This window comes from Cydia pomonella, chromosome 22 (genome assembly GCF_033807575.1).
Source record: "Cydia pomonella isolate Wapato2018A chromosome 22, ilCydPomo1, whole genome shotgun sequence".
NCBI lineage: Eukaryota > Metazoa > Arthropoda > Insecta > Lepidoptera > Tortricidae > Cydia > Cydia pomonella.
Window position 1 is genome coordinate 3,692,264 of NC_084724.1, and position 23,570 is coordinate 3,715,833.

Here is a 23,570-nt window from a genome sequence, read left to right on the forward strand (position 1 = left end):
ATTTTTTGGACTTCATGGTAAAGCAGTTTCAACGTTATTGTTATTTAATTAAATAACGCGTTACGCAATTTGGATTACATAAAAAGCATTTTATATCCAAGACTTAATTTTAAATGTATTCACTGCCGAGTAATCATATCGATTACCTAATTAAGCATAGTTTCGATTACATTCAAGATAGATTTGTTCTGGCCTTTCTTTTTGCACAATTACTTTGTGCTTTCACTTTCTTCCGGCTATTAGGTGTTCATTGAAGCGTGAAAAAAGAGAGCAGGGTTCTTATTATTTAACAAAACCGGTTGTCTATTTAAGACCTCCCAATCATTGTAGAGTTCAGTAACAATAAAGATTTCGTCGTAGATATTTTGAGATAGCCGCTAGCTCCACAATGAATATGGAAGTGAGTATTTTGTAGATAATGCTTATAATTATTGGGATTCGGTTATGTTATTAAGTGTGTTGAATAGTTTCAGTTATCAGTGGTTTAGTGTTTCGTATTAGTGCTTTTGATATTCAATGACGCACAAAGTACAACGTCACCGTTATCGTTATTTTTTAGTTATTTTGCTATATCTGGATCTGGCAATACTGTTTAAAAAAGAAGTGTCATAATTGTCATTCATTCATTCAACTCCATTTTTCATTCAATCAATTCTATTCTATGTCAAAATGACAACATTTCATTCTGTGTTTGCACAACAGCTACGTTGTGGTCTTTTGATTCTCATTTCATTTTGGACATATTTTCTAAACACCACCAAGTTTATTTAAAAGTGGCCATTAAATAATTGTTTCATCAATATGCCGTGCCACATTTACTTCGAGGACACCGTCGTAACGGATATCAATAATGTCCACGATGTGGCGTCATTGAGGTGCCATATTTCTCATAAATACGGTATTTCTAATGAAGATCTATTCGTGACCATCAATGGCAAAGCTGTTTCAAGTGATTCCACGTTAGAAAACATTGATAATGTGGTCAGAGTTTTCACAAAGCTCGTTGGAGGTAAAGGTGGTTTTGGGTCAATGTTACGTGCCATCGGGGCCCAAATTGAGAAAACCACAAATCGTGAAGCTTGCCGTGATCTATCAGGGCGTCGTTTGAGAGATATTAACGAAGAAAAACGCCTTAGGAAGTGGCTGGAAGGGCAGGAAGAGAGGGAACGAGAGGCGGCCGAGCGAAAGCAAAAGAAACTAGAACGACTCATAGCTGAGCCTAAGATTGACGTGAATTTGCATCCTAGTTACGAGCGCGAGCGGCAGGAGTTGCCGGAGCGTGTAAGCGCGGCTTTAGATGCTGGCTGGCAAGTGGCTGGGTCTTCTAATGAGACTGGCCAGAAAAGAAAGCTTGTAGAAGAAAAAACTAAGGCCAAAAGAAGAAACTATGGATCGACGCGGAGTTGTCAGACTGTTCATCGTTAAGTGAAGATGAGGAAGAAGAGGGAAGAAAAAGCCCGGCAGTGGCTGTGTCTACGGACAGTGGGAATGAGTCAGATAAGGTCTCGGAAACCAGTAAAGTGTAGACATTTTACTGTGTATTAGTGGTGGTGCGTCAAAGTACTCAAGTGATTTGGCTCTACTTCATGAGCCAAAAACACTCATTAGCCGGGTCCACACAGAGTGAGCATACGCGCATAATTTCCACATGCACAAACGGGCCAGTGTAGACATGCCTCGGCCGAGGCGGCGCGCTCTGGCGAGGAAAACGCATGCGCCGCCTTGGACGAGGCATATCTACACTGGCCGGTTTGTGCGTGAGGAAATCGCCTCACGCGTATGCTCGCTCTGTGTGGGCCCGGCTAATGTCTAGCTGAAAATTAGGCATGCTGGTGGAAGTTGAGTACTATGGACAGTCTGCCACTGGTGTATATTGGTATTTGTAACATTAATTAAGTCGATACATATTTAAGATTGTGGCTATTGGACTACTTTTAAAATTATTATCATTAAATAAATTAGGTTAAGTGAAGTGCCTTGTTTTATTTTATTTCACTAATCATTTCATCATAGTTATATTTTATGTATGTTTGTGTATATTGAGGGTAAAGTTTGCATATCATGCTCTTTGATTTGTAGGATGATTGTGATGTCTAATACTGCCCTTCTAAGTTAAATCTCAAAAACAAATGAACTCAAAAATTGCAAAAAAATTAGCTTACAGATTAAGATTATCATAAAGCGGTAATGCCACCAGCCTTCTGGGCACCCTACCATCGGGCGACAAGCTAGCCCCCATTTTTTATTTGTAAATATATGTATTTAGATATGTTTACTTTACTTTAGTTATATATTATATTTTTTTGTATTTTATGTGTTTTAATAAGTTAGTTTAGATATAATAATAAAATAATAATTCAGCCTATATACGTCCCACTGCTGGGCACAGGCCTCCTCTCATGTGCGAGAGGGCTCGGGCTATAGTCCCCACGCTAGCCCAATGCGGATTGGGGACTTCACATACACCTTTGAATTTCTTCGCAGATGTATGCAGGTTTCCTCACGATGTTTTCCTTCACCGAAAAGCTAGAGCTATAGAGTATAGAGTTTAGATATATTATACTGTAAACTTACATTGTTTTAATGTATTGAATAAAATGCGTACTGTTAAGATTTCAAGGTATGACTAAACCATCAGATATTATTGAGCAGCCAAGCTGCTCACAAATATCTGAACACGGCTCTATTGTCAAGGTGCTAGAGGCATGATCAGATATTTTTGGATACCTTTGCCGGTCTCATATCTGATGGCAACTGTACATGTTTGTACAGTAAATTTTCATTTAAAATACCTTTTATTAGCTTAGCAGAGCAGTTAAAGTTGTACTTTTTGTGCTCATAATGATACTAGCTTCAGCATTTAACATGCCAAATTTAATCAGAATCAGTTTAGTAATTTAAAATCCGTTCGTTGGTTTGTTTCACAATCTTCAAATAAGCTTAACTGGTACAGTGCAAAGATTTACGGGAAGTTTTATCTGGCAGTTAATTTATTCGTTGATTAGCTATCCAATACTTGGACATTCTGAAACAGGCCCTTATACATAACCGCGTGCTTTTGTAGGATTGAAAGTGGACGTGTAGGCTTAACCTTTTTTTTATTACTACATCGGTGGCAAACAAGCATACGGCCCGCCTGATGGTATGCAGTCTCCGTAACCTACGTACGGTTCAACTCCGGAGGAGTTACATGCGTATTGCCGAACCTCTAACACTCCACCCTCGTTTCATATGTGGGGGGTCAAGAGATTTTACTGTACAAAAATAAAAAACACAAAAATTTCTGGCACTTAGGAGAATAGAGGAGAAAAACTCGTTCCCGAAAAAAATACAAAATGACTAAAAATTTGGTTAGGTTACAGTGCAGTGGTTAGTATCCGTCTAAGCTAATTTTGCTCACACTTCAAAAAAACCATAGAAAAATAAGTAAGCATAGTGTGCTCACTCCATACCAATACGCTTATTATTTTCGTAGTCGACATCTATCGTCAAGTAACGGATTTATCAGTATCAGTAGTGCTACTCGACAAAAGATGTCGCGACGATCGAAAAGTCTAATGCTCAATAATTTTGAGCTAATATATTTATATTGCTAGTCATAAACGTAATTTTAATGTTAATAGAAAGCTATTATAGTTTATCAAAAAATTTGAAATAGAGGTGTATTGTCAATGAAAACTTTGTAGCCACATAAATTTACTGATTAAGGAACGCAATCTCCATAGGCAGAACTTATGCAAAAGTGGTCAGCTATAAATAATAGTTCCAAATCTCTCCAGAGTAGCGCTAGAGTAGCTAAGAACCTAAGCGTTATTGAAGCGTTTTCAAGTATTTTAGGTATTGTAGCGCCAACTATTTAAGGTTTTTTGATGATACTTTTTGGTATATGGAGATTCCATTCCTTATCTCCACCTTCCGTATTTACTGATATAGAAAATTTGTCATTAATGATAACATCGCCACACATTATCATATGCATTACCTATGCATGCCATGCAGATTTATAGAATGTGTCGTACACGAGGACGCGTGTCTCGTAATATCATGTAATTAAAGGTTAGATTTGACAAATCTACGCGTCATTGTGGATGACATGAAGACATGAACTAAAACTTAGACTAATAATCAATGTTGTTACGCCATCTAGCGGCCAGTAGCAGAGTTTTAAGTCTAAGCTATTTCATGTTATTGCAGAAACGCTTATGTATCTTATTACTGCTGTCCCTGGTCATCCTCTCCGCTGCAAGACCACAGGAGTTTGAAGATGATGAAGACCATAGCCAAGCTGACGAGAAAAAAGGTAAAATAAAAATTATTGTAGTAAACACAAAGTAGGGCGAAAGGTGGCGCTATTGTCCAAGCTATTATTCAAGATGAAAACTGGTCAAATATGTGGTATTGTAGCGCCCTAGGGATATCCAATGCTGTATTTTATTTTACATCCAAAGTGTTGTCTTGTTTTTAGATGAGTTTCAACTCACTAAATGATGCTGTTATTATAGTTGTTTTTTTTGCGCGATAGAAAAGTCAAATAGTTAACGCATTTGACTAGTAACCCCGGTTCCCTTTCCGGTTACCCCAATTTATCCCCATTGGAGTCTATTTCCGGGCAGTTCCGCTTTGTTAACGCGCTTCAATTTCGTTTCCTGTTAATTAACAGTAGAATTACTTAGTAATTTCATTTATTTTCCAACAGATGACGTAGCACGAGTACAAATAAAGGTTTACAGAGGACCAACAAAGCATGACGGCTACGCACCATGGGGCTTCTGGGTCAAACAGCCTTCGGACGATTAACGCTAGATGGCGCTACTAGTTAATACGTGAACCACAAGCATTTTTATATTAATTAATAATAGACATAGATATATGTATTACTAGTATAGTTAATTTAAATTAAATAAAAATAAGTAGCAATAGATAAGATTAAGTTTTAATTTAGTAAGAGCTCGATTAGTTTCTGTTTGGTTGTTTAGATGGCGCTGTTTCTGTTTGCGCTGTTTTTTGTAAAAACCAAAGATATCGTTGAATTGTTTTGTTGTTGAATAAAGGTTGATAAGTGTTTTCCTATTTTTCTTGAGTAATGCCAGAATTGATGTTCTCGAAATTAATTTTTCAGATATTTACATATTCGCACAAAACGCCTGAAGCTTTTGTTTGAGTAATTACGGCCGTGTGACAATATTAATAAATTTTGCCGTTAATCTATACACGGTGTAACAACATGAGGAAACCAAAAGATTTTAACATTGTATTCCTGATCACATTTAGAGACTAAAATGTCATGTAAACTTTTCTGGATTTCGCCTAGTTTCAGAGTTAATACCAATAGTCAGTTACAAGTGATATTACCCTTGCTCTGAAAATGCTCGAAGATAACACGGAGAGGGTAAATACTGAAATGGTTTTTGATAGAGTGACACCACAAGAGATATCAAAATTGGTTATTAATATGAAACCCAAGTTATCGGCGGGTCATAACGAAATACCCATAACTATTATAAAGGAAAATATAGATCTTTTATCGGAACCTCTTGCACAGTTCTTTAATAACTGTCTTGAGTCAGGCCTGTTTCCGGATCATTTAAAAACTGCCAAAATTCTGCCTATCTATAAAAAAGGTTGTAGGAGTGATCCAAATAACTATAGGCCTATATCTCTTTTACCTACTGTCTCAAAATTTTTTGAAAAGCTGTTAAAGTCAAGATTGCTGCGCCATCTGGGCATGCATGATATCCTAAATAAAAGGCAATTTGGGTATCAAAAAAGTATTGGAACTAATGAGGCTATAAGCACCTTGATTCATGACATTGTGACACAATTAAATGACAAACTCAAAGTAGCTGGAATTTTTCTGGATCTTAGCTCTGCTTTCGATACTGTGGACCACAATATTTTGTTACGAAAGTTGGAGCACTACGGAATTAAAGGCAGTATGTTCAAAATATTTGAGTCTTATTTAGCGAACAGGACACAATTTATTGAACTAAGTTCAATTGTGGGTGTCACTGTAAGGGCGGCCAGGTCAAAAACAATGATGATCAGACGCGGAGTCCCGCAGGGCTCAATACTGGGTCCTTTATTTTTTCTTGTGTTTGTAAATGACTTGATCCCTTTCGTACAGAATACAGTGCCGCAAACAAAACTAGTAATGTTTGCTGACGATACTAATGTTGTAGTTTCGGCGGAAAGCATGTTTGAGTTGAATGATACAGCAAATGGGGCATTAGTGGCTTGTAATAAATGGTTCACGGCTAATAATTTAAAATTAAACACGCATAAAACCAATGTTATTTTGTTTTCCGCTACATCAAGGAAATCTGACACTTTAAGTATCACTTTAAATGGCAGCAAAATTGTACAGACAGAGGTTGTGAAGTTTTTGGGAGTCTATATCGACTCATTACTAAATTGGAAACAAGAACTCCAGACATTAAACAATTCCTTGTGTTCAGCCTGCTATGCCCTGCGAAGTCTGCGCGATTTTATTGACAAAAATCGACTTAAAGCTGTTTACCATGCACTAGTGGAGTCGAAATTGCGATTTAGCATCAAACTTTGGGGAAACAGCTATCAGTATAACACAGAAGCTGCCTTCGTACTTCAGAAAAGAGCTATAAGGACCATAGTGCGCATACCTCAAATAGCTTCTTGCAGGAGTCATTTTGTTGATCTCAATATCCTTACTGTTCCGTCACTAAGTATATACGCTCGTACTCTTGATAGACTTAATCAAACATCTAAATAAATATGAGAGCTCATCGGACAGTGAGAAAAGAATGGCTACCAGACGTAAGGATGTAAAAGGCAACATTATCCCTAGGCTCAACGTTATGAAACATGCAGCAGACTATCAGGCTGTGTTCATGTTCAACAATCTGCCTACTGAATACAAGTCTATTACAAATAGTAAAATCTTCAGTACAGGACTCAAACAGTACCTCTTGCAGAAATGTTATTACTCCATAGCAGATTTTATATTGGATAGCTGACTATTATAGTATTTTATGCAACAGTTGTATAAGAAGGGTCAAAAAAGGCGAGTGGCGTGAGTTACAATGTGAGCCGGAGCCGAAGGCGTAGGCGAACATTGTAAAGGAATACGCCACGAGAATTTTTTGACCTACTTATACAACGTTGCATACAATATTTTTCCTACGAGTCAACAAAAATAAATGAAATAAATCTTAATTTACGTAAACAAATTACAGCAAAAGTATATAGCCAAGACGCGCGAGCATACCTTGTTACGCGCCCAGCCCGCCCCGGGCCGCGGCCGGCCGGTCAGCGACACCTCCTCGTAACTCATGAGGCCCTGGTACTTGCTACTTGCTAAATTAATTTTTTGGACAGTTTTTTCTCAATTTTGGCCACCGTAGCCTACGGAGACTAACAAGCAACGCTAAGCGGTCTTCGTAGTCTATGGGTGTTGCTATATTACGGGTGTCACATGCGTGTTTCTGACTTATGAAGTAATTATTTTTACTATGCAACCAAATGAATATTTTGTAAGTTGGCATCAATGCACTTAGTTTAAAATTGTATTCGTTTTGGTTTTGTTAGGTTGGTAGCCATTAATCGCAGTAACATTATAGCTTATAAAAGCACAAGAGCTTTTATGAGGAATAGACAATATAGACTTTTCTTGAAATCGTTTATGTATGTTCTTATATTCGTGTTAATGAATGCATAAATGACAGATAACAGTAGAGGAGTAGGAAAAATATTATTCCTTGTTTTGACATGTTTAATTTTTACTTAATAATTGTGTGTATATTTTGTGTTTGACTTGTGTATTGTATTTGACTTGCAATGGAATGGTAATTTTAAAATCTTAGACTATGTTTTTATTATAGTGAGTAAGGTGTACTGTACACATTCGACACAATGTATATTGTTATGAATAATAAAAAAAAAAAAAACTCTTTATTGTAACTTAGAGCAAAAACTACTTTTTGATGGCGTTGATGGCATTATGAGGTGAATCTAAATATCCTTATTGATAGATGTCAAAAATTGTCAATAACCTTTGCAAAAACTAGGTTTAACAAAAAAAATCGTAAAAATTCATTTACAGTACATATGGGGCTACTTTATAGCACTAGTGCGAGAAGTAGCATATAACGTTACTGTGTCGAACATTTAAAGGGCCATATGTACTGTAAAACGTTGTACGATACATGTGCGAATAGGTAATTCGCAACTCGTGTCGATTTAAAACACTCCCTTCGGTCGTGTTTTAATTTATCGCCACTCGTTTCGAATTTCCTATTTTTCGCACTTGTATCGTAATGTACTATTTTAGTGCCAGTTTTACCATTAAGCTTTTATGTACATAATAATAGTACAAACACATTCAAACATTTGTTGAAAAAATAATTGGCGAAATTTTTATACTAATATATATTCTTTTCCTTCTTTTGGCAAGTACAAGTACTCACCTGCGCCAGTTCTCGAAAATGGTCGTGTCACGCTCTATTGGGATCGATCTACTTATTATCACTGACAGGACTATTGTAGCCAATAAGCCTGACATCGTGATAATAGATCGATCGCAACGCCGGGCCGTGCTCGTCGACATCACCATCCCCCATGATGAGAATCTCGTGAAAGCCGAGAAGGACAAGTCCAGTAAGTACCTAGACTTGGCTCACGAGATAACCGCCATGTGGGATGTTGATTCGACGATCATTGTCCCGATAGTCGTTTCAGCGAATGGTCTCATAGCGAAGAGTCTAGACCAACACCTTGAGAGACTCTCGCTAGGTGGTTGGATCAAGGGTCAGATGCAGAAGGCGGTGATCTTGGACACGGCGCGGATAGTCCGCCGGTTCCTCTCTCTGCGGCCCTGACCACCGGCAGCTTGGGCCCTGCCCCGCTGCTGGCGGCACCCTAGGTTAGGTTTTTTATAATGTGTTTATATATATTTTGTAAGTGTTTTTATATTTTACTTTTATATTCATATTATAAATGACCTAGCCTAAGACCAAAAATAAATAAAGGGAATAATAATGTCCTATAATAATAATAAGTTACCAGCCTCAACTTACAGCTGAATATGGTAAACTCAGGGTAAACTTACTCCATTCCCCAGACAGCAATAACAATGTTTACCTTCGGACATACACCGTGAACCTACGCGTCAGCTGTCCGTTATCAAAACATGGCGTGCAAACACGTGCAACAACGCCACGCCCGCCAAATGCCGTTTATATAGGGCAAACACCTTTTCCCTATCTAGAATATATATTCTATATAGAAAACCGTATAATAGGTATTATAGAAAACCGTGCGACACACACATATTTTAATGCCTTTCGTTATGGTAGCAGTAACATAAAAGTATTTTATACAATCGTGATATATTAATAGAGCTTTTCAGCCGAGTACCGTGTTTAGGCAACGAAGCTTACTGAGTTGCCTAAGCAAGGTACGTGATTGAAAAGCTTGATTATATCACTATTGTATACAATACTTTTTCTACGAGTCATCCAAAATGTTTTTTTTTTAATTATAAAACCTAAATAATTAATGAAAATTGGTAAGTATATCAGTAGACAAAAATGAAGTACAAAAGACCGTTTAGATTTTTCTAAGGGAGCGCGGCGGCACGTGATTGGTGTAATTGTTTTATAGTTAACTAGAGCGTATCGATATGGATATTATAGTTGAGTTGTATGCCCATACATGAAAAGTACGCAATTATAGTTTGGTATACGAAATCGCAATTCAACCATTACCTACAATCGACGAGTACAAAAACTACTAAGTATTATTTTTTGCATGGCAACGGAATCACACTACAGGGTGGAATTGTTGTTTGACCTTAAGGACCAGCTGACTTTTTTTTCGCGATTTCAGGGTTGTACGTGTGGGATTTTATTGAGGTTCCTAATATCATTTTTTTCTAAATTGAATAGTTTTCGCCAGAGACAATTCCAATGTGGTAAAATGTATCCCCACCCTCCCTGTAACTTCTAAAATAAGAGAATGATAAAACTAAAATATATATGATGTACATCACCATGCAAACTTCCACCGAAAATTGGTTTGAACGAGATCTAGTAAGTAGTTTTTTTAATACGTCATAAATGGCACGGATCCCTTCATGGGCGAGTCCGACTCGCACTTGGCCGCTTTTTTTAAGTCCGTTAATTTCAAGGGTGCATTCCTGAGCTTCAATTAGGTAAGTAACTTTCTCAAAGATACTTTCACAAATACCGATTGGTATTCTAATCAATTCCATTTTGGGGATAAACATAATTAAATATTTATTTGGATCTGATAAGGCCTCTACGAGCATGTACACTTGCTTTAGGGTCTGTTTACATATTGATTAGTGTTTCGTATGAGTTTATACTTTTGGTACTAAACGCAAGTACTATCTCGGACGATCGATATTCGAAATGTCTTTGATATGTCATAGTTTTCAATTGTTTGGTGGATTTAAATATGATGCCCGTGTTACAACAACGCTATTAATTACTTTTTACAAAAATAATAAATTAACTATGCCATTCAGTTTTCTGAAATGTACTTATCATATGATCGGGGGCCCTTGAGACACATAAATAAATAAATATTATAGGACATTATTACACAAATTGACTAAGTCCCACAGTAAGCTCAACAAGGCTTGTGTTGAGGGTACTTAGACAACGATATATATAATATATAAATATTTATAAATACTTAAATACATAGAAAACACCCATGACTCAGGAACAAATATCCATGCTCATCACACGAATAAATGCCGTTACCAGGATTTGAACCCGGGACCATCGGCTTCATAGGCAGGGTCACTACCCACTAGGCCAGACCGGTCGTCAAAACCGAACCTTAGGGATCTTTTGTGTAATTACTCCCTTAGGAAAGATCCGTCAGCTACTCAAGAGCTTTTCCGACCATCTCCATATGCCGGATGATGGAACTCATGGGTAGCATTTTGAATTCCTTTGGTTCCAGATAGCCTGCTCCAAAGTCCTTCATTCTTTGTCTGCCGAGGGCATGACATTTTTGTACTTAGCCATACCACAAAGTTAAATTAAAAGGTTAACTTTTTTAACCGTTGAACGGAGCGCCCGCATGCTATTCAATATTGTTAAAATACATGGTGAATGTTATGGTTATTAATATAGAAACCTATGGACTTATGAACGCTATTGTAACCCTGTTGAATAAGAATGAAGTATTCGATGCCATCATTATTAATTATATATGTTTATAATTTTATTTTAAAAATGTATGCGCCGTATGCGCGAAGATTTGACTTTCCATTTTTTTTATACCACGTCGGCGGCAAACAAGCATACGGCCCGCCTGATGGTAAGCAGTTTCCGTAGCCTATGTACGCCTGCAACTCCAGGGGAGTTACATGCGCGTTGCCGACCCTGAACCCCCCTCCCCCTCGTTGACCTCTGGCAACCTTACTCACCGGCAGGAACACAACACTATGAGTAGGGTCTAGTGTTATTTGGCTGCGGTTTCCTGTAAGGTGGAGGTACTTCCCCAGTTGGGCTCTGCTCTAGATCTGGAATAACATCCGCTGTGCTGTGCCCTACCACACAAAGCGAGATGACATTCACAATGCCCATACCTCTCTTTTGGACGTAGTTTAAGGACGTACCCGGGTCCGAAGAATTTCGCGCGATTTTCTACTAACAAGTTGGGTCTGTTGCAGTATACATATTATGGGCAAGCTTGTGAAACACGTTTATGATATTAAAATAGACAATTTCTAAATAACACTTGACATTAGCAAAGTGCCCTTGGTAGCGGAAGCGATTGTTACGAAAAAAAAAACTTAACTCATATCGTCAAATTGGTCATGCCGTTATAAGGCTAGTGTCCGACCGAAACATGTTTTCTTGCCGAAACCGACGGTTCAGTTTTGGCTCGAGTTTCGAACGAAACCGAAATTTTTATAGACGTATTAAAATTGTTGAATACAATGTCAATGAGCCGTTTTTTTAGGCGTATGAACAATTAAATACCTATAGTTCACTTACGGTAGAAAATAAAATAATAAAAAAACATTTTTTTTTATACCACAACGGTGGCAATCAAGCATACGGCCCGCCTGATGGTCACGATCAACTAAGCTTCAATATATTAAATTAACCGGCACCGACTTGCAAATGCTTGACTGTTTTGATGAAAATACCAAAATCGCTAATATATATCTATGGAATGAGCTCCATGCCGAGGTTTTCTCGAGTCTTCAGTAATATGAGGTTCTTGTAAAAAGGAGTGTACAGGTTTTTAAAGGGTCGGCACGCGCATGTAACACTTCTGGATTTACAGGCGTGCATAGGCTACGGTGACTCCTTACCATCAGGCGAGTCGTAAGTATGCTTGTTTGGCACCGACGTGGTATATGTTTTAATACTTTTTTTTATCTATTACCGTATCACAGATAAAATGTGATTTCAATATTTTACCGGTATTTTTCATAACGAGACATTTGTTGGTAAGAGATAATATGGAGCACAATATCAATCTGGTCCACGGTAAAGAAGCGAGCGAGTAAACACCCTCTCAACCCGGCCGAGAACAGAAAGCGGGAGAGCAGAAGCCTAGCTCTGGCCCTCGGGTCAAAAAGTGTGAAGACCCCATTGAAAGTACAAGATATCTGACGGTGGCGTGGCGCGTGTCGCCGCAACATGGCCATACTCTGTCCGCCGTCGACAGTCGCAATTTAGCCGTCAATCAATGAGTCCATTTTCTAAAAATTCCGAATTGTAGCGTTGTTTCGTGTCGAAATAGGAGTGCATCCAAAAACTACAAGGATCATGGAGTTACATACCACATGTGAGTACATTTTTTTTTCAAATAAATCCAGTGGCATATGATTTTCGACATTTTTGTCAAACAAACGCGTGGCAATTTAAATATGCATTCTACATTGACGGTTTAGCATGGAAAAAAAAAATTAAACCGCTAACGATGTTCACAACGGCGTTCCTTTTTATATCTATGATGAAGACCCTGGGCGTTACGTTACGACGTGTCGCATGTTCGCGGCTCCAGTACAGAGACGGTAAGGAAAGGGTACCAAATAAAATATTATGGATACAAAATTAAAACTTTAATTGAATGTCGAATATAAAATCACTTAGAATAAATTTAAAAGTGGAAAAATTACTGTCTATGGGTGAGACTTGAACTCACGGCCTCTGGATCAATTTCAAGTCTCACCCAGGACAGTAATTTTTAACTTTTAAATTTATTCTCAACTTAATAGCATTGTTCGCAGACGTTTTTGCTTGTTAAAATTTAATTTAATTTATATATAATTTAATAAATATAAATTTAATAAAATCATTTTTGGGTAACTAGCGGATAATGCTCTATCGGTAACTATTAGCTTACACTGGGGGTTTTCACCGGAACGCTTTGTTTTCAAGTGATTTTGTGAAGCCCCATTTATATCGACTTACGAAGTTACAGTGGCTACAAATAAACGGTTTCTGGCTAGTGTGTATTACGTAAGGCCGCCCGTATTCATTCATTCAATCATTTATTGATTGATTTTGTGGGTATACAATAGGTCTTATAACTAGATAACAGTACATTTACTACAAACCCTGTTAGGGCATTGCATTATTATGTACTTAAAAATAAAAGAGTAGCATGCAATATCTACAACATCTGTCATGCTGAAAGTTTACATATGTATAGGCTCTTAAAATTATATAGACTCATTAAAGTAATAGTATTCATTAATATCATAAAAACAATTCGTAATAAGGAAATCTTTAAGCTTTTTTAAAAACAAAGTGTCTGTTTCTATTTTTTTTTATATGTTCTGGTAGCTTATTGTAAATGTTTACACACATATGATGTGTGCCTGCACTATCAATTTGTAATCTAGTGAACGAGCTTACTATCCTATCTCTATTTCTCAGGTTTTGAGACAAACTACAATTGTCTTTTGCTTGCCTAAATAGCTGTTGATTATTCCTTACCAATTTACAAAGTTCAAAAATATAAATTGAAGCTAAAGTTTAAATTTTCAAACGAATAAAATGTGGTCCACAACTTTCCATACTACTAATATTTATTAAAATACTTATGCATCATTCGATATTTACCAGTCGCTTTTCGGTGAAGGAAAACATCGCGAAGAAACCGGACTAATCCCAACAAGGCCTAGTTTACCCTCTGGGTTGGAAGGTCAGATGGCAGTCGCTTTCGTAAAAACTAGTGCCTACGCCAAATCTTGGGATTAGTTGTCAAGCGGACCCCAGGCTCCCATGAGCGGTGGCAAAATGCCGGGACAACGCGAGGAAGGAGACTTATGCATCTTTTTTGGAGTTTAAATACAACGTACCCGCATTGAGTGATATTTTCACTCGGAATATGTGTGACAGACTGAGAGGACATTCTCTGAAGCTGACACGGACGCAGAGTAGTAGCAACCCAAGACGACACTTCCTGTCTAACCGCGTAGTGAAAGTGTGGAACAGTTTGCCCGAATCCGTAATCAGTGCACCCTCAGTGAATTCTTTTAAAAATAGACTCGACAAACATTTTATTAATGGACAAAACACAAGTGCAGGACATTGATGTGCACATATCAGCTATAAGCTGCCTGTGCATTTATAAATAATAATAATAAATAAATAAATGCGCTATCAACATGCGCGCTGTTGCCCCATAATATGACACCATAGCTTAACAATGAATGAGCATAAGCATAGTATGCAATAGTGGCGGTATGTATATTAGTAATTTTTTTTAATTCACAAAGTGCAAATGTAAACCTAGCCAGTTTTCCCGATACTTTTTCTATGGGGCGTTCCAGTTTTGTCCAGAGTCGATCTCAACTCCTAATAGAGAGCATGAGCTAACCGTAGACATACTCAATGTTTAAGGCTTTTTTTTTGGACGAGGTATAATCTGGATCAACTTTGTCTTAGAAACGTTTAGCATAAGATTATGATCACTAAGCCAATTTGTTATCTGGTCAAAAAATAGTTGTAACTGTATCTCTAAATCTTCCCTATTGCTACACTTAATTACGGTAGTTATGTCGTCTGCGTAGAGGATGCACTTATGATACAAAACATTAGGTAAGTCATTTATGTATAACAAAAATAAGATACATCCTAACACGGTACCTTGTGGTATAGAATTATTTGTTATTTGGTTACTAGAACTAACAACACTGGTCATATTCTTTTCGAAATCGTGTTACTCAACTTCTACAGTTTGCTTACGATTTTTCAAATATGATGAAAACCAATCATGAGCTTGGCCACGAACTCCTAATTGATGTAGTATATTTAAAAGAATTTGGTGTGACACTCTGTCGTAGGTATGCCTTGCTCATGTCAAATAAAACGGCTATCGCGTACTTCTTTTACTTCTTAGTATGTGTCATTTTATGTCTTCGTAAACTTGAGCTTTGCCTGCACTTAAAGTCACAATGACTACATGCATACGGCTTCTCTCCAGTGTGTATTCTTTGGTGAACTCGTAAGTCTGCTTTGCGATTGGTCTGGTAATCGCAATTGCTACATTCAAATGGCTTTTTCCCAGTATGTATCATCAGGTGTTTTTGTAATTTAGATTTATGAGAACATTTATAATCACAGTAGCTACATGTAAATGTCTTCTCGCCAGTACATGTGATTTTGTGTGTAGGGCCGTTAGCATGTGTCTTTTTATGTCTTCGTAAACTTGCCCGTCTACTGCATTTGTAGTCGCAATTACTACATGTGTACGGCTTATCTCCGGTGTGTACTCTTTGGTGATCTCGTAAATCTCCTTGCCGATTGGTCTTGTATTCGCAATTGCTACATTTGTATGGCTTTGCCTCAGTGTGTACCACTTGGTGTCTTTTTAAATTTGATTTACGACTAAATTTGTAATCACAGTAGCTACATTGATAAGGCTTCTCGCCAGTATGTGTCATTAAATGTTGTCGTAAGCTTGAGCTATCACTGAACTTGAAATCACAATGACTACATGTGTATGGCTTCTCTCCAGTGTGTATTCTCTGGTGCTTTATCAAGGATCCTTTCTGCCTGCACATGTAGTCGCACTCTCTACACTTAAATGGCTTGGCCTTGGTATGTATCTTCTGGTGTGTTAGTAAGATTGATGATCGACTGCATTTGTAATCACAATGACTACATTTGAAAGGCTTTTCTCCGGTGTGAGTTCTTACGTGGTTTAGGATGCCGGATTTATAACGAGTTTTGTAATCACAGTAAATACATTGATGAAAAGGCTTCTCTCCAGTGTGTATCGCTTGGTATTTGTAGAAAACACTTTTAAACGGAAACATTAATTTTGTAACGCGATGTTCGCGTTTTTCGTGCTCTAATACAAGCGATTTAGTTAGGAATGTAGAACTACAAAAATTACAACAAAATTTCTTTAGCCCGGTTGACAAATGCGTGTATTGTATGTGTGTCTTTAAAATAGACTTGTTTCTGAAACCTTTTCCACAGTGATCGCAGCCGTATGGTTTGTCTCCACTGTGAAAAGTCGTGTTGTCGCGGAGGCGCTCAAACACCACGGAACAAGCCGTCGCGGGTTGTTCCCTGGCGCGGCCGGCGCTGCCATCTGAACACACAAATTAACAAATTAATAAGAAAAAAAAAACACGTTAAGAGTCCGCAGCAAGCCCGGTTCTCCATATACACGTAGTTCAGTTTGGTACTTACGCAACATTTCATCGCTTCGCTTATCTTCGTTCACCATCTCCGGCTTGATTAGAAGGTTTTCATCTGAAACAAATATACTATTCGTGGGTTTGTGTCTCGGAGACCTCGCAACCTCTCTCCGGGTCGCGCCTAATGCTCCGTTCAAATCTATTCCAGTCGCATTCCAATCCAGTGGTCGAATCCAGCACTGAACTGAATCGTTTACATTAAAATGTCAATATTGCCAATTATTTATATTATGTTTGGATTTAATTTTAATTAACTTACTAACCCCTAGGTATAATGATGGTACTAACAATGTATTATGGAATTTTGAAGGTTCTGAAATAAAAATATTTTAATTTATTTATTAATTTCAGTATTTCTCATCATCCAGTGAATTTATGGAGACTTTTGCCAAAAAATAAAAAAACAATATGAGATCACTATTTAACGTTTAATCACATAATACAATAATCCAGTGGCGCTGGATTGGGCGAGCTGGAATCAAAAGTCGACCATCATTCCAGTCACTGGACTGGAATGCTAACTATAATATTCCAGTGTATTTGTAAACTTTAAAAGGCTATTTTATATTAATTTTACTTTGAATGATTTTTTTTATTTCAGACTATTTCATATCCATATTTTTGGTAGTAGTTACACATGTAGAAAAATGGTTAGTAAACAATGATGAACATGAATAAATTTAAAATTTTTAATTAATGAAAACAAATAATCCTATAATAATATTTTCCGGGTGATAAAACTCGACTGTGTGTGTTTTCTCACCCAGAAAAATAAGATAGGATTGTCCCACATCTTGGCAATGGTTTTCAGGATGCTGTTGGTGCTGTTCCATATCCTGTGCATCAGGGAGGCGACTCGTTTACGGATTATTGTATAAAAACAATCCGTTCGAGCTTCCGCACACATTCCCGATACACTACAATATTTCTTCAGCCCCATCAGCACCCAGAAGGCATTGTTATATTGGACCCGGAAAGCACCGTGTGATACATACATACATATAATCACGCCTATTTCCCGAAGGGGTAGGCAGAGACCACGGATTTCCACTTGCTACGATCCTGACATACACCGTGTGATTTCTGCGTATATCTGGTCCACAGGACGCAAGTGTACATGAATTACATTCTTGAATAAGACAAGTTACTCACCCAACAGCGGGTCGTCCTCGACGCTCTCCCCATCACCATCCGCCATGTGGATATCACCTAAAGCGACCAACACTATATTAAGCCCCATGTTCTGGGCAGTAACAGGAATCAAGTAAACAGTTTAACTAGTTATTCAATATTCAATAATTTTAATTCAGAAAATAAATTCCATACATTAAAATACAATATAAATTAAGATAAAAATTAAAATTAAATATGTTAGTAACAATGGGTAAATCCTTAAGAAACTATGTTAGTAATAAATTGTTATGTCAAAGAATGTTTTTTGATTCAGTTACATATGAAGACTTAAACTTAGTGCAGGTGCACTGGTTGTCTTCAAATAATTAATTGTTCATTCAGAATATTTATTGTCCTGACAATCCTTATATACACATTAATAATAAACATTTTATTAAACTTTCTTTATTATACTTTTGGCTTTAATTATTGTAATTCTCAATTTTAGAAAATTCCAATATTGTTATTTTTATACAGATAATTTAAATGTAATCTTGGCCGGCTGCTATCGAATTTAAAACTAAGTCTCACACAACATCTCATCAGGTGCTCCATCTCCGTCCAGCGTCTCTTGCTTGACCAGGGGCTCTTCACCTGAATCAAAGAAGAAAGAATAAGCAACAGGCTAGTTTACCCTTTACAAAAATGTTACATAGTGTTGTGTTCCAGTGAGCAAGCTTGCCAGAGCTCAACGAGGGTGCGAAGTGTTAGGGTCAGCAACTCATATGTAACACCTAGAGTTGCAGGCGTCTATAGGCTACAGTGACTGCTTAACATCTGGCGGGCCGTATGATTGTTTGCCACCAAAGTAGTATAAATAAAAGCTCTTCAAACTTAAAGATAAAGATAGTTTATTCAAATAGGCATATTACAATGCGCTAAGTGCATGTTATTCAAAGCTCTGAATCTAAGTCCAGTGAGTTTATTACATTATCCATTGTAGAGAAGCAGGTACTCACACAAGACAGGCTTCTCACTGTTTCCATCTCCATCTGGCAGTTCTGGCTGAACTGTGGGTTCTTCCTCTAGAACAAATACAACACAAATCACATCATATTCTTGTTTGTTATGTTCAAACAGTGATTTTTATTGAGCCAAATAACAGCTCCATCTGGCAGGCTATTGGGCAGCCAACCCCTAACTGGAGTGTGTATGATGCAACCATCTAGTATTGAAGACTAACAGTGTGATTATAACATTGTCACAGACATTCTTTGGACATATCTATAGCACTTAATCAGAATGACTAATATTCAAAATTTGTTTGACGGTTGATGCTTCCCTACCTTTGACGCTCGCTCTCTGCAGCCACATCTGCAGCTCTGCCTGGCTGCACTGGACTTGCAGCTTGAAGTCGCTCGCGTCTCGCAGGCGGGCCACACACACCGAGCAGATGCCGCACGAGCCTAAACTGCCTAGTACCAGCTGCAAGTTAAGTTTTTCAAACAACATCTAACATTTAAAACTTTCGCGTTTGATCACATTTTAAAACATATTTAAAACCGGGTTTATCGCGAATTAAGGTAACAAAATCAATTATAGTTTAAAATAAGTGTTTAAAACATCTAAGTTTAAATTTCCACAATTTTTGGTTTGGGTTTTGGTTTGGACATATTACTATAGGTAACTAGATTGTTAAACTTACATGTATATTGAAGCTCTCTATGATCATGTCGGCATATATCTCCGTTTTGCCGAGATGTGTGTACGGCGACGTCAGGTCCTTGTCCGCAGCACACCGCAGGCAGCAGCGACACGCATGCATCGCGTCCATCACGGCAACCGGTGTGCAAGAATACTCCAACGAACTCAAAGAAATACAACAAGACGAGTTTTCGCGCTTACAGCACTATTATTATAGATATGGCTAAAATCGTATCGTACAGAGAAATGACACTGACAGTTTCCATTTGACAGATAGCGCGAAGGGTACGTTCAGAAAAGTAGTAAATCGTTTTTAAGACAATTGCTTTTATACTGTTAAGGACTATTTAAATTTCAAATTGTAATTTTTAATTTTTCATTATCTGTTTATGACATGGCTTTGACATACCTACCAATCTATTTTAGTTTAGCTTAGTATTTCTATTTTAATCTCATTTGTTTTTATTTACATTATGTCATTGTTTTTATTAGGATTATTAAAATTGTATGCATATACCTGGGGGCCTACCGCGAAAACCGAAATTCGCCAATTGCGGGGATTTTTCTCTTTTACTCTCACTAAGACGTAATGAGAGTGACAGAGAAAAATCCCGCAATTGACGAACTTCGATTTTCGCCGTAGGCCCTCTGGCCCCTGTTTCACCATGGCGACAGGTGTGACAAATGTCACAAAATATTACATATGTAGTATTATCGGCTTTAAATCCAAAAACTTGCTGAAGAACACCGACGCGCTCTTCGTCATCGAAGTGCCAACCGGAAATTAATAGACTCGCAATTCAAGACGAGGGCAACGAGGGTACGTGAACTCAAGGACCGCTGGTGGTACAATAAAGCTGTAGAACTGCAGTTCTACTTCATCTTGCGGATTCTAACCAAATAGGTAGGTTTTTTGAGGGCATTCAGGCGGTTTTTGGTCCAAAAATTAGAAAAACTGCACCTATCTGCTCACGTAGCGGAGACTGTCGCCTCACTGACCATGGCGAGGTGCTTGCTCGTTGGGCAGAACACTTCAACGAGGTCCTTAATCCCATATCGCAAAGAGTTGACCTAGAATCCTTACCAATCCTTACCAAGAAGAGAAGAGATATCCCCCTATAAGAACTACAATCAGCTATATCTCCTTTACCTTTATAAAGTTTGCATAAAGAGGCATCCCTCCAATATTGCGGTACAGTCTCAGTCTTCCATACCTCTAATATTAGGGCAAAAAGCCTATTCGAAATATTAGGTCCACTGTACTTGTATACTTCTGAAGGCAAACCATCCGCGCCTGGTGTCTTTGCGTTCTTAAGTTTCCTTATGGCTGCCAAAAACTCTGTGAACGATGGAGGTGTTGGAGGTCACGTAGATCGAGTGGAATGAAGATTTGCAGGATACGTACAACGATGACAGGAGCCGGGAACCGAGAACGGCGCGGGATAGCGGAGCTTTTAAATAATACAATTAATCACTCATGACTTTTGGTATATTGAAATAAATTTACATTTAGAAATACATGACGAGCACAAAAGGCAGACAAGACAGAAGGAAGTGGCCACAGACAAAAAGACAATCAGCCATAGGCGACGTTTCGGTATTGCACCATAAAAACTTAGTTTATGGTTATTATAATGCATACAATTAATATGCTAAACGCAATTTAACAGGAGGAACTGCAAGATTCTCCTTCATCGGCAAGTTTATTACGAGTTATTTACGAAAAACTAAGAAGCGACTATAAAATTGATTAGTATTAATATTCCCACTTTAGTATCTTTTTAAACGTTGATCCTAGCGAAAAGTTTCATATATCTTTCTTGTAGAAAATTTTATTGTAAATATTTATCATACATAAATATTTATTTTTTTGCTATGGATCATACTTTACAAATTATTTACGAAAAACGAAAGAAAAGGAACCTTAGAATTGATTTTAATTAACTTTCCCTTTTTAATATCTTTTTAAATATTGATACTTTCAAAAAGTGTACTGAACCTTTTTTGTAAAAAAAAACTACGATTCACGAAAATATAGTAAAATGGACCATTCCATTGATTTTAATTAACTTTCTTGCTTTAATATTTTTTACATGTTGATCCTAGCGAAATGTACTGAATATTTCGATTAGGCAATTTTATATAGATTATTTGCGTTAAAGAATATTGTTTGCTATGGGCCACCGTTTACGAGTTATTTAAAAAAAACTAAACTACCCGTTAGCGCCACCACCATCCATCAGTACCTTCAGTAGGTTGTGTAAGGCACCTTCAACTACAATTTTACCAAAATTTGCTTATACACTAATTATTTCCGCCATTGGGCTGTTTTTGTCTTCGTTTGATGGGCTATATGTAAAATTGTTGGAGTTGCATAATATTAATAAATGTCAGTCCATGTGGGCGTCTAAAGAAGGTAGCTGGCAGGGACTGGGTGCAGAAAACGGGAAATCGTGCTTTGTGGCGCACCTTGGGTGAGGCCTATGTCCAGCAGTGGACTGCAATAGGTTGACGATGTATCTTGAAGCATATTTCAGCTTATAGTGCAAGTTTCATCAAAACTAGTTCAGTAGTTTTAAAAATCTCGACGGTTAAGTTTTAAGATATCGCAATTTATTAACGATAAGCATACGATAAGTAGGTAATCTTTATTACGTGGCAAAAATTCTAGTACCTAGTTGTTTTTGACGTCGGTTGTTATTAACGTCTTGAGCGTTATATTATTCTAATCATAGTTATGTAAAACTGCGTAAGTATATATTATTCGGTACAAAGAAAACGCAAAAAACACTAAATGTAGTGTAATGGCTCCTCTACATGATGGCCCAGCGTAGGCCAGTCCTAGGGACGCATTTATGCGTTAGAGGGAGCAAGTGATATTGCTATCTCATTTCACCGCATAGCTGCGTCCCTTGGACTGGCCTACGCTGGGCCATCGTGTAGAGGAGCCCTTTAGACTTACACACCAGTGACAACGACAACTCCCTTCTTAAGTGCGGGCTGCGGGTCACGCGCTCGTGTCGTACTAGTAGCACAAGGACGCTAATCTGCACTTAACTACTAAAGGAAGACGGTACATTATTGCGTAACCGCGGGATGGATTTATCTTCGCTTCAAAAATTTCGGTGTTCTGGATGATATTTCTTTTGGATATTTTGGATTTAAGTGTATACGTGTCTACTTAGTATATATTTAAAAAGAATACAGGCTGAGAAATTTTCCACTCTCAGTTTTTAATAGTTCTAAAATACATAAATTTGGGTATGTATTTTTTTTGGATTTTCTTACCCACTACACCAAATTATATTCTAAGATCATATAAGAAGAAAAAAATGACAGCAATTTTCCAATGAAAATGAGCGTCAACAAAAGGAATTATCATTAAAAAAAAATCTTACGGATGACAAAATTTTAATTTTTTTTCTAGTATTACATACTGATACAAATAACTTATTTGGTAAAATAATTCTGGACTGAGGAATTACTCGGTTAAACATATAAACAGATTTATATTTTTACGTATAAATACCTTTTTTTTTTTTTTGGATATTTATATGTTAGTTTCGGCTCATACTATACAATAACGAAGCAAAATTTCATCGACTGAGAAATTAATGCGTGGGTCTCCATACAACAACTTGCTTCATTTCCTACACTAAATAGCGCAATTGGCATTACGTATAATATTATAGGTAATATGACTTATATGACCCATAGATAAGTGCAATAGGTAAATACTGACTCACTTTACGTCAGAATATGTTTGCAGTTATTCGTATTGATTAACGTTACGTTTGTGGTTACGGATTCAAATTCAAACATGTCGAATGATATTCGGCCCTATATTAATACGTACGTCTTAGGACAGGACGATTAAATCTCGGCAGTTCAGGTATGAGGGCAGCGAACTGGTATTCCAGTTTGAGTTCGAGTCTCATTCGAGTCTCGTTCGAGTCTCGTTCGAGTTGGTGAATTTTGAATTTTACTTTAGGTCTTTTTAATCCAAATTAATGCAAACATTCAAAATTGTCGCTTAAAAACTTTGGTCGTTGGTTTCCGAGGGTAT

The 23,570-nt window shown here is 37.4% G+C and overlaps 2 protein-coding genes and 1 long non-coding RNA gene across 3 annotated transcripts; 2 read left to right on the forward strand and 1 right to left on the reverse strand.

The window, feature by feature from the left end:
* The first annotated feature begins 25 nt into the window (after nt 1-25).
* On the forward strand, nt 26-5,064 carry LOC133529987 (uncharacterized). Its single transcript, XR_009801249.1, has 3 exons — nt 26-400; nt 4,195-4,300; nt 4,697-5,064. It is a non-coding gene; the product is annotated as an uncharacterized LOC133529987 (long non-coding RNA).
* On the forward strand, nt 463-1,972 carry LOC133529984 (splicing regulator SDE2). Its single transcript, XM_061867775.1, is given in 2 exon segments — nt 463-1,378; nt 1,381-1,972. Coding segments are annotated over 2 exon segments (723 nt in total). The 5' UTR covers nt 463-801; the 3' UTR covers nt 1,527-1,972.
* Nucleotides 5,065-14,659: 9,595 nt separating the features above from the next.
* On the reverse strand, nt 14,660-19,755 carry LOC133530225 (zinc finger protein ZFP2-like). The gene is made up of 7 exons (XM_061868093.1): nt 19,506-19,755; nt 19,147-19,285; nt 18,820-18,885; nt 18,392-18,454; nt 17,840-17,896; nt 16,680-16,742; nt 14,660-16,578 (listed from the first exon to the last, which is right to left on the reverse strand). The coding sequence occupies exons 1-7, from the start codon at nt 19,632-19,634 to the stop codon at nt 15,368-15,370; spliced, it is 1,728 nt and encodes a 575-aa protein (XP_061724077.1). The 5' UTR covers nt 19,635-19,755; the 3' UTR covers nt 14,660-15,367.
* Between the last annotated feature and the right edge of the window lie 3,815 nt (nt 19,756-23,570).

Coding starts and splice junctions, on each gene's coding strand:
- LOC133530225 (XM_061868093.1), bottom strand. CDS start 19,634: ATGGACGCGATGCATGCGTGTCGCTGCTGCCTGCGGTGTGCTGCGGAC. Junction 17,897..18,391: donor AGCACCTGATGAGATGTTGT/GTGAGACTTAGT, acceptor TGGTCGCTTTAG/GTGATATCCACATGGCGGAT. Junction 16,579..16,679: donor GCGAAGCGATGAAATGTTGC/GTAAGTACCAAA, acceptor TTGTGTGTTCAG/ATGGCAGCGCCGGCCGCGCC.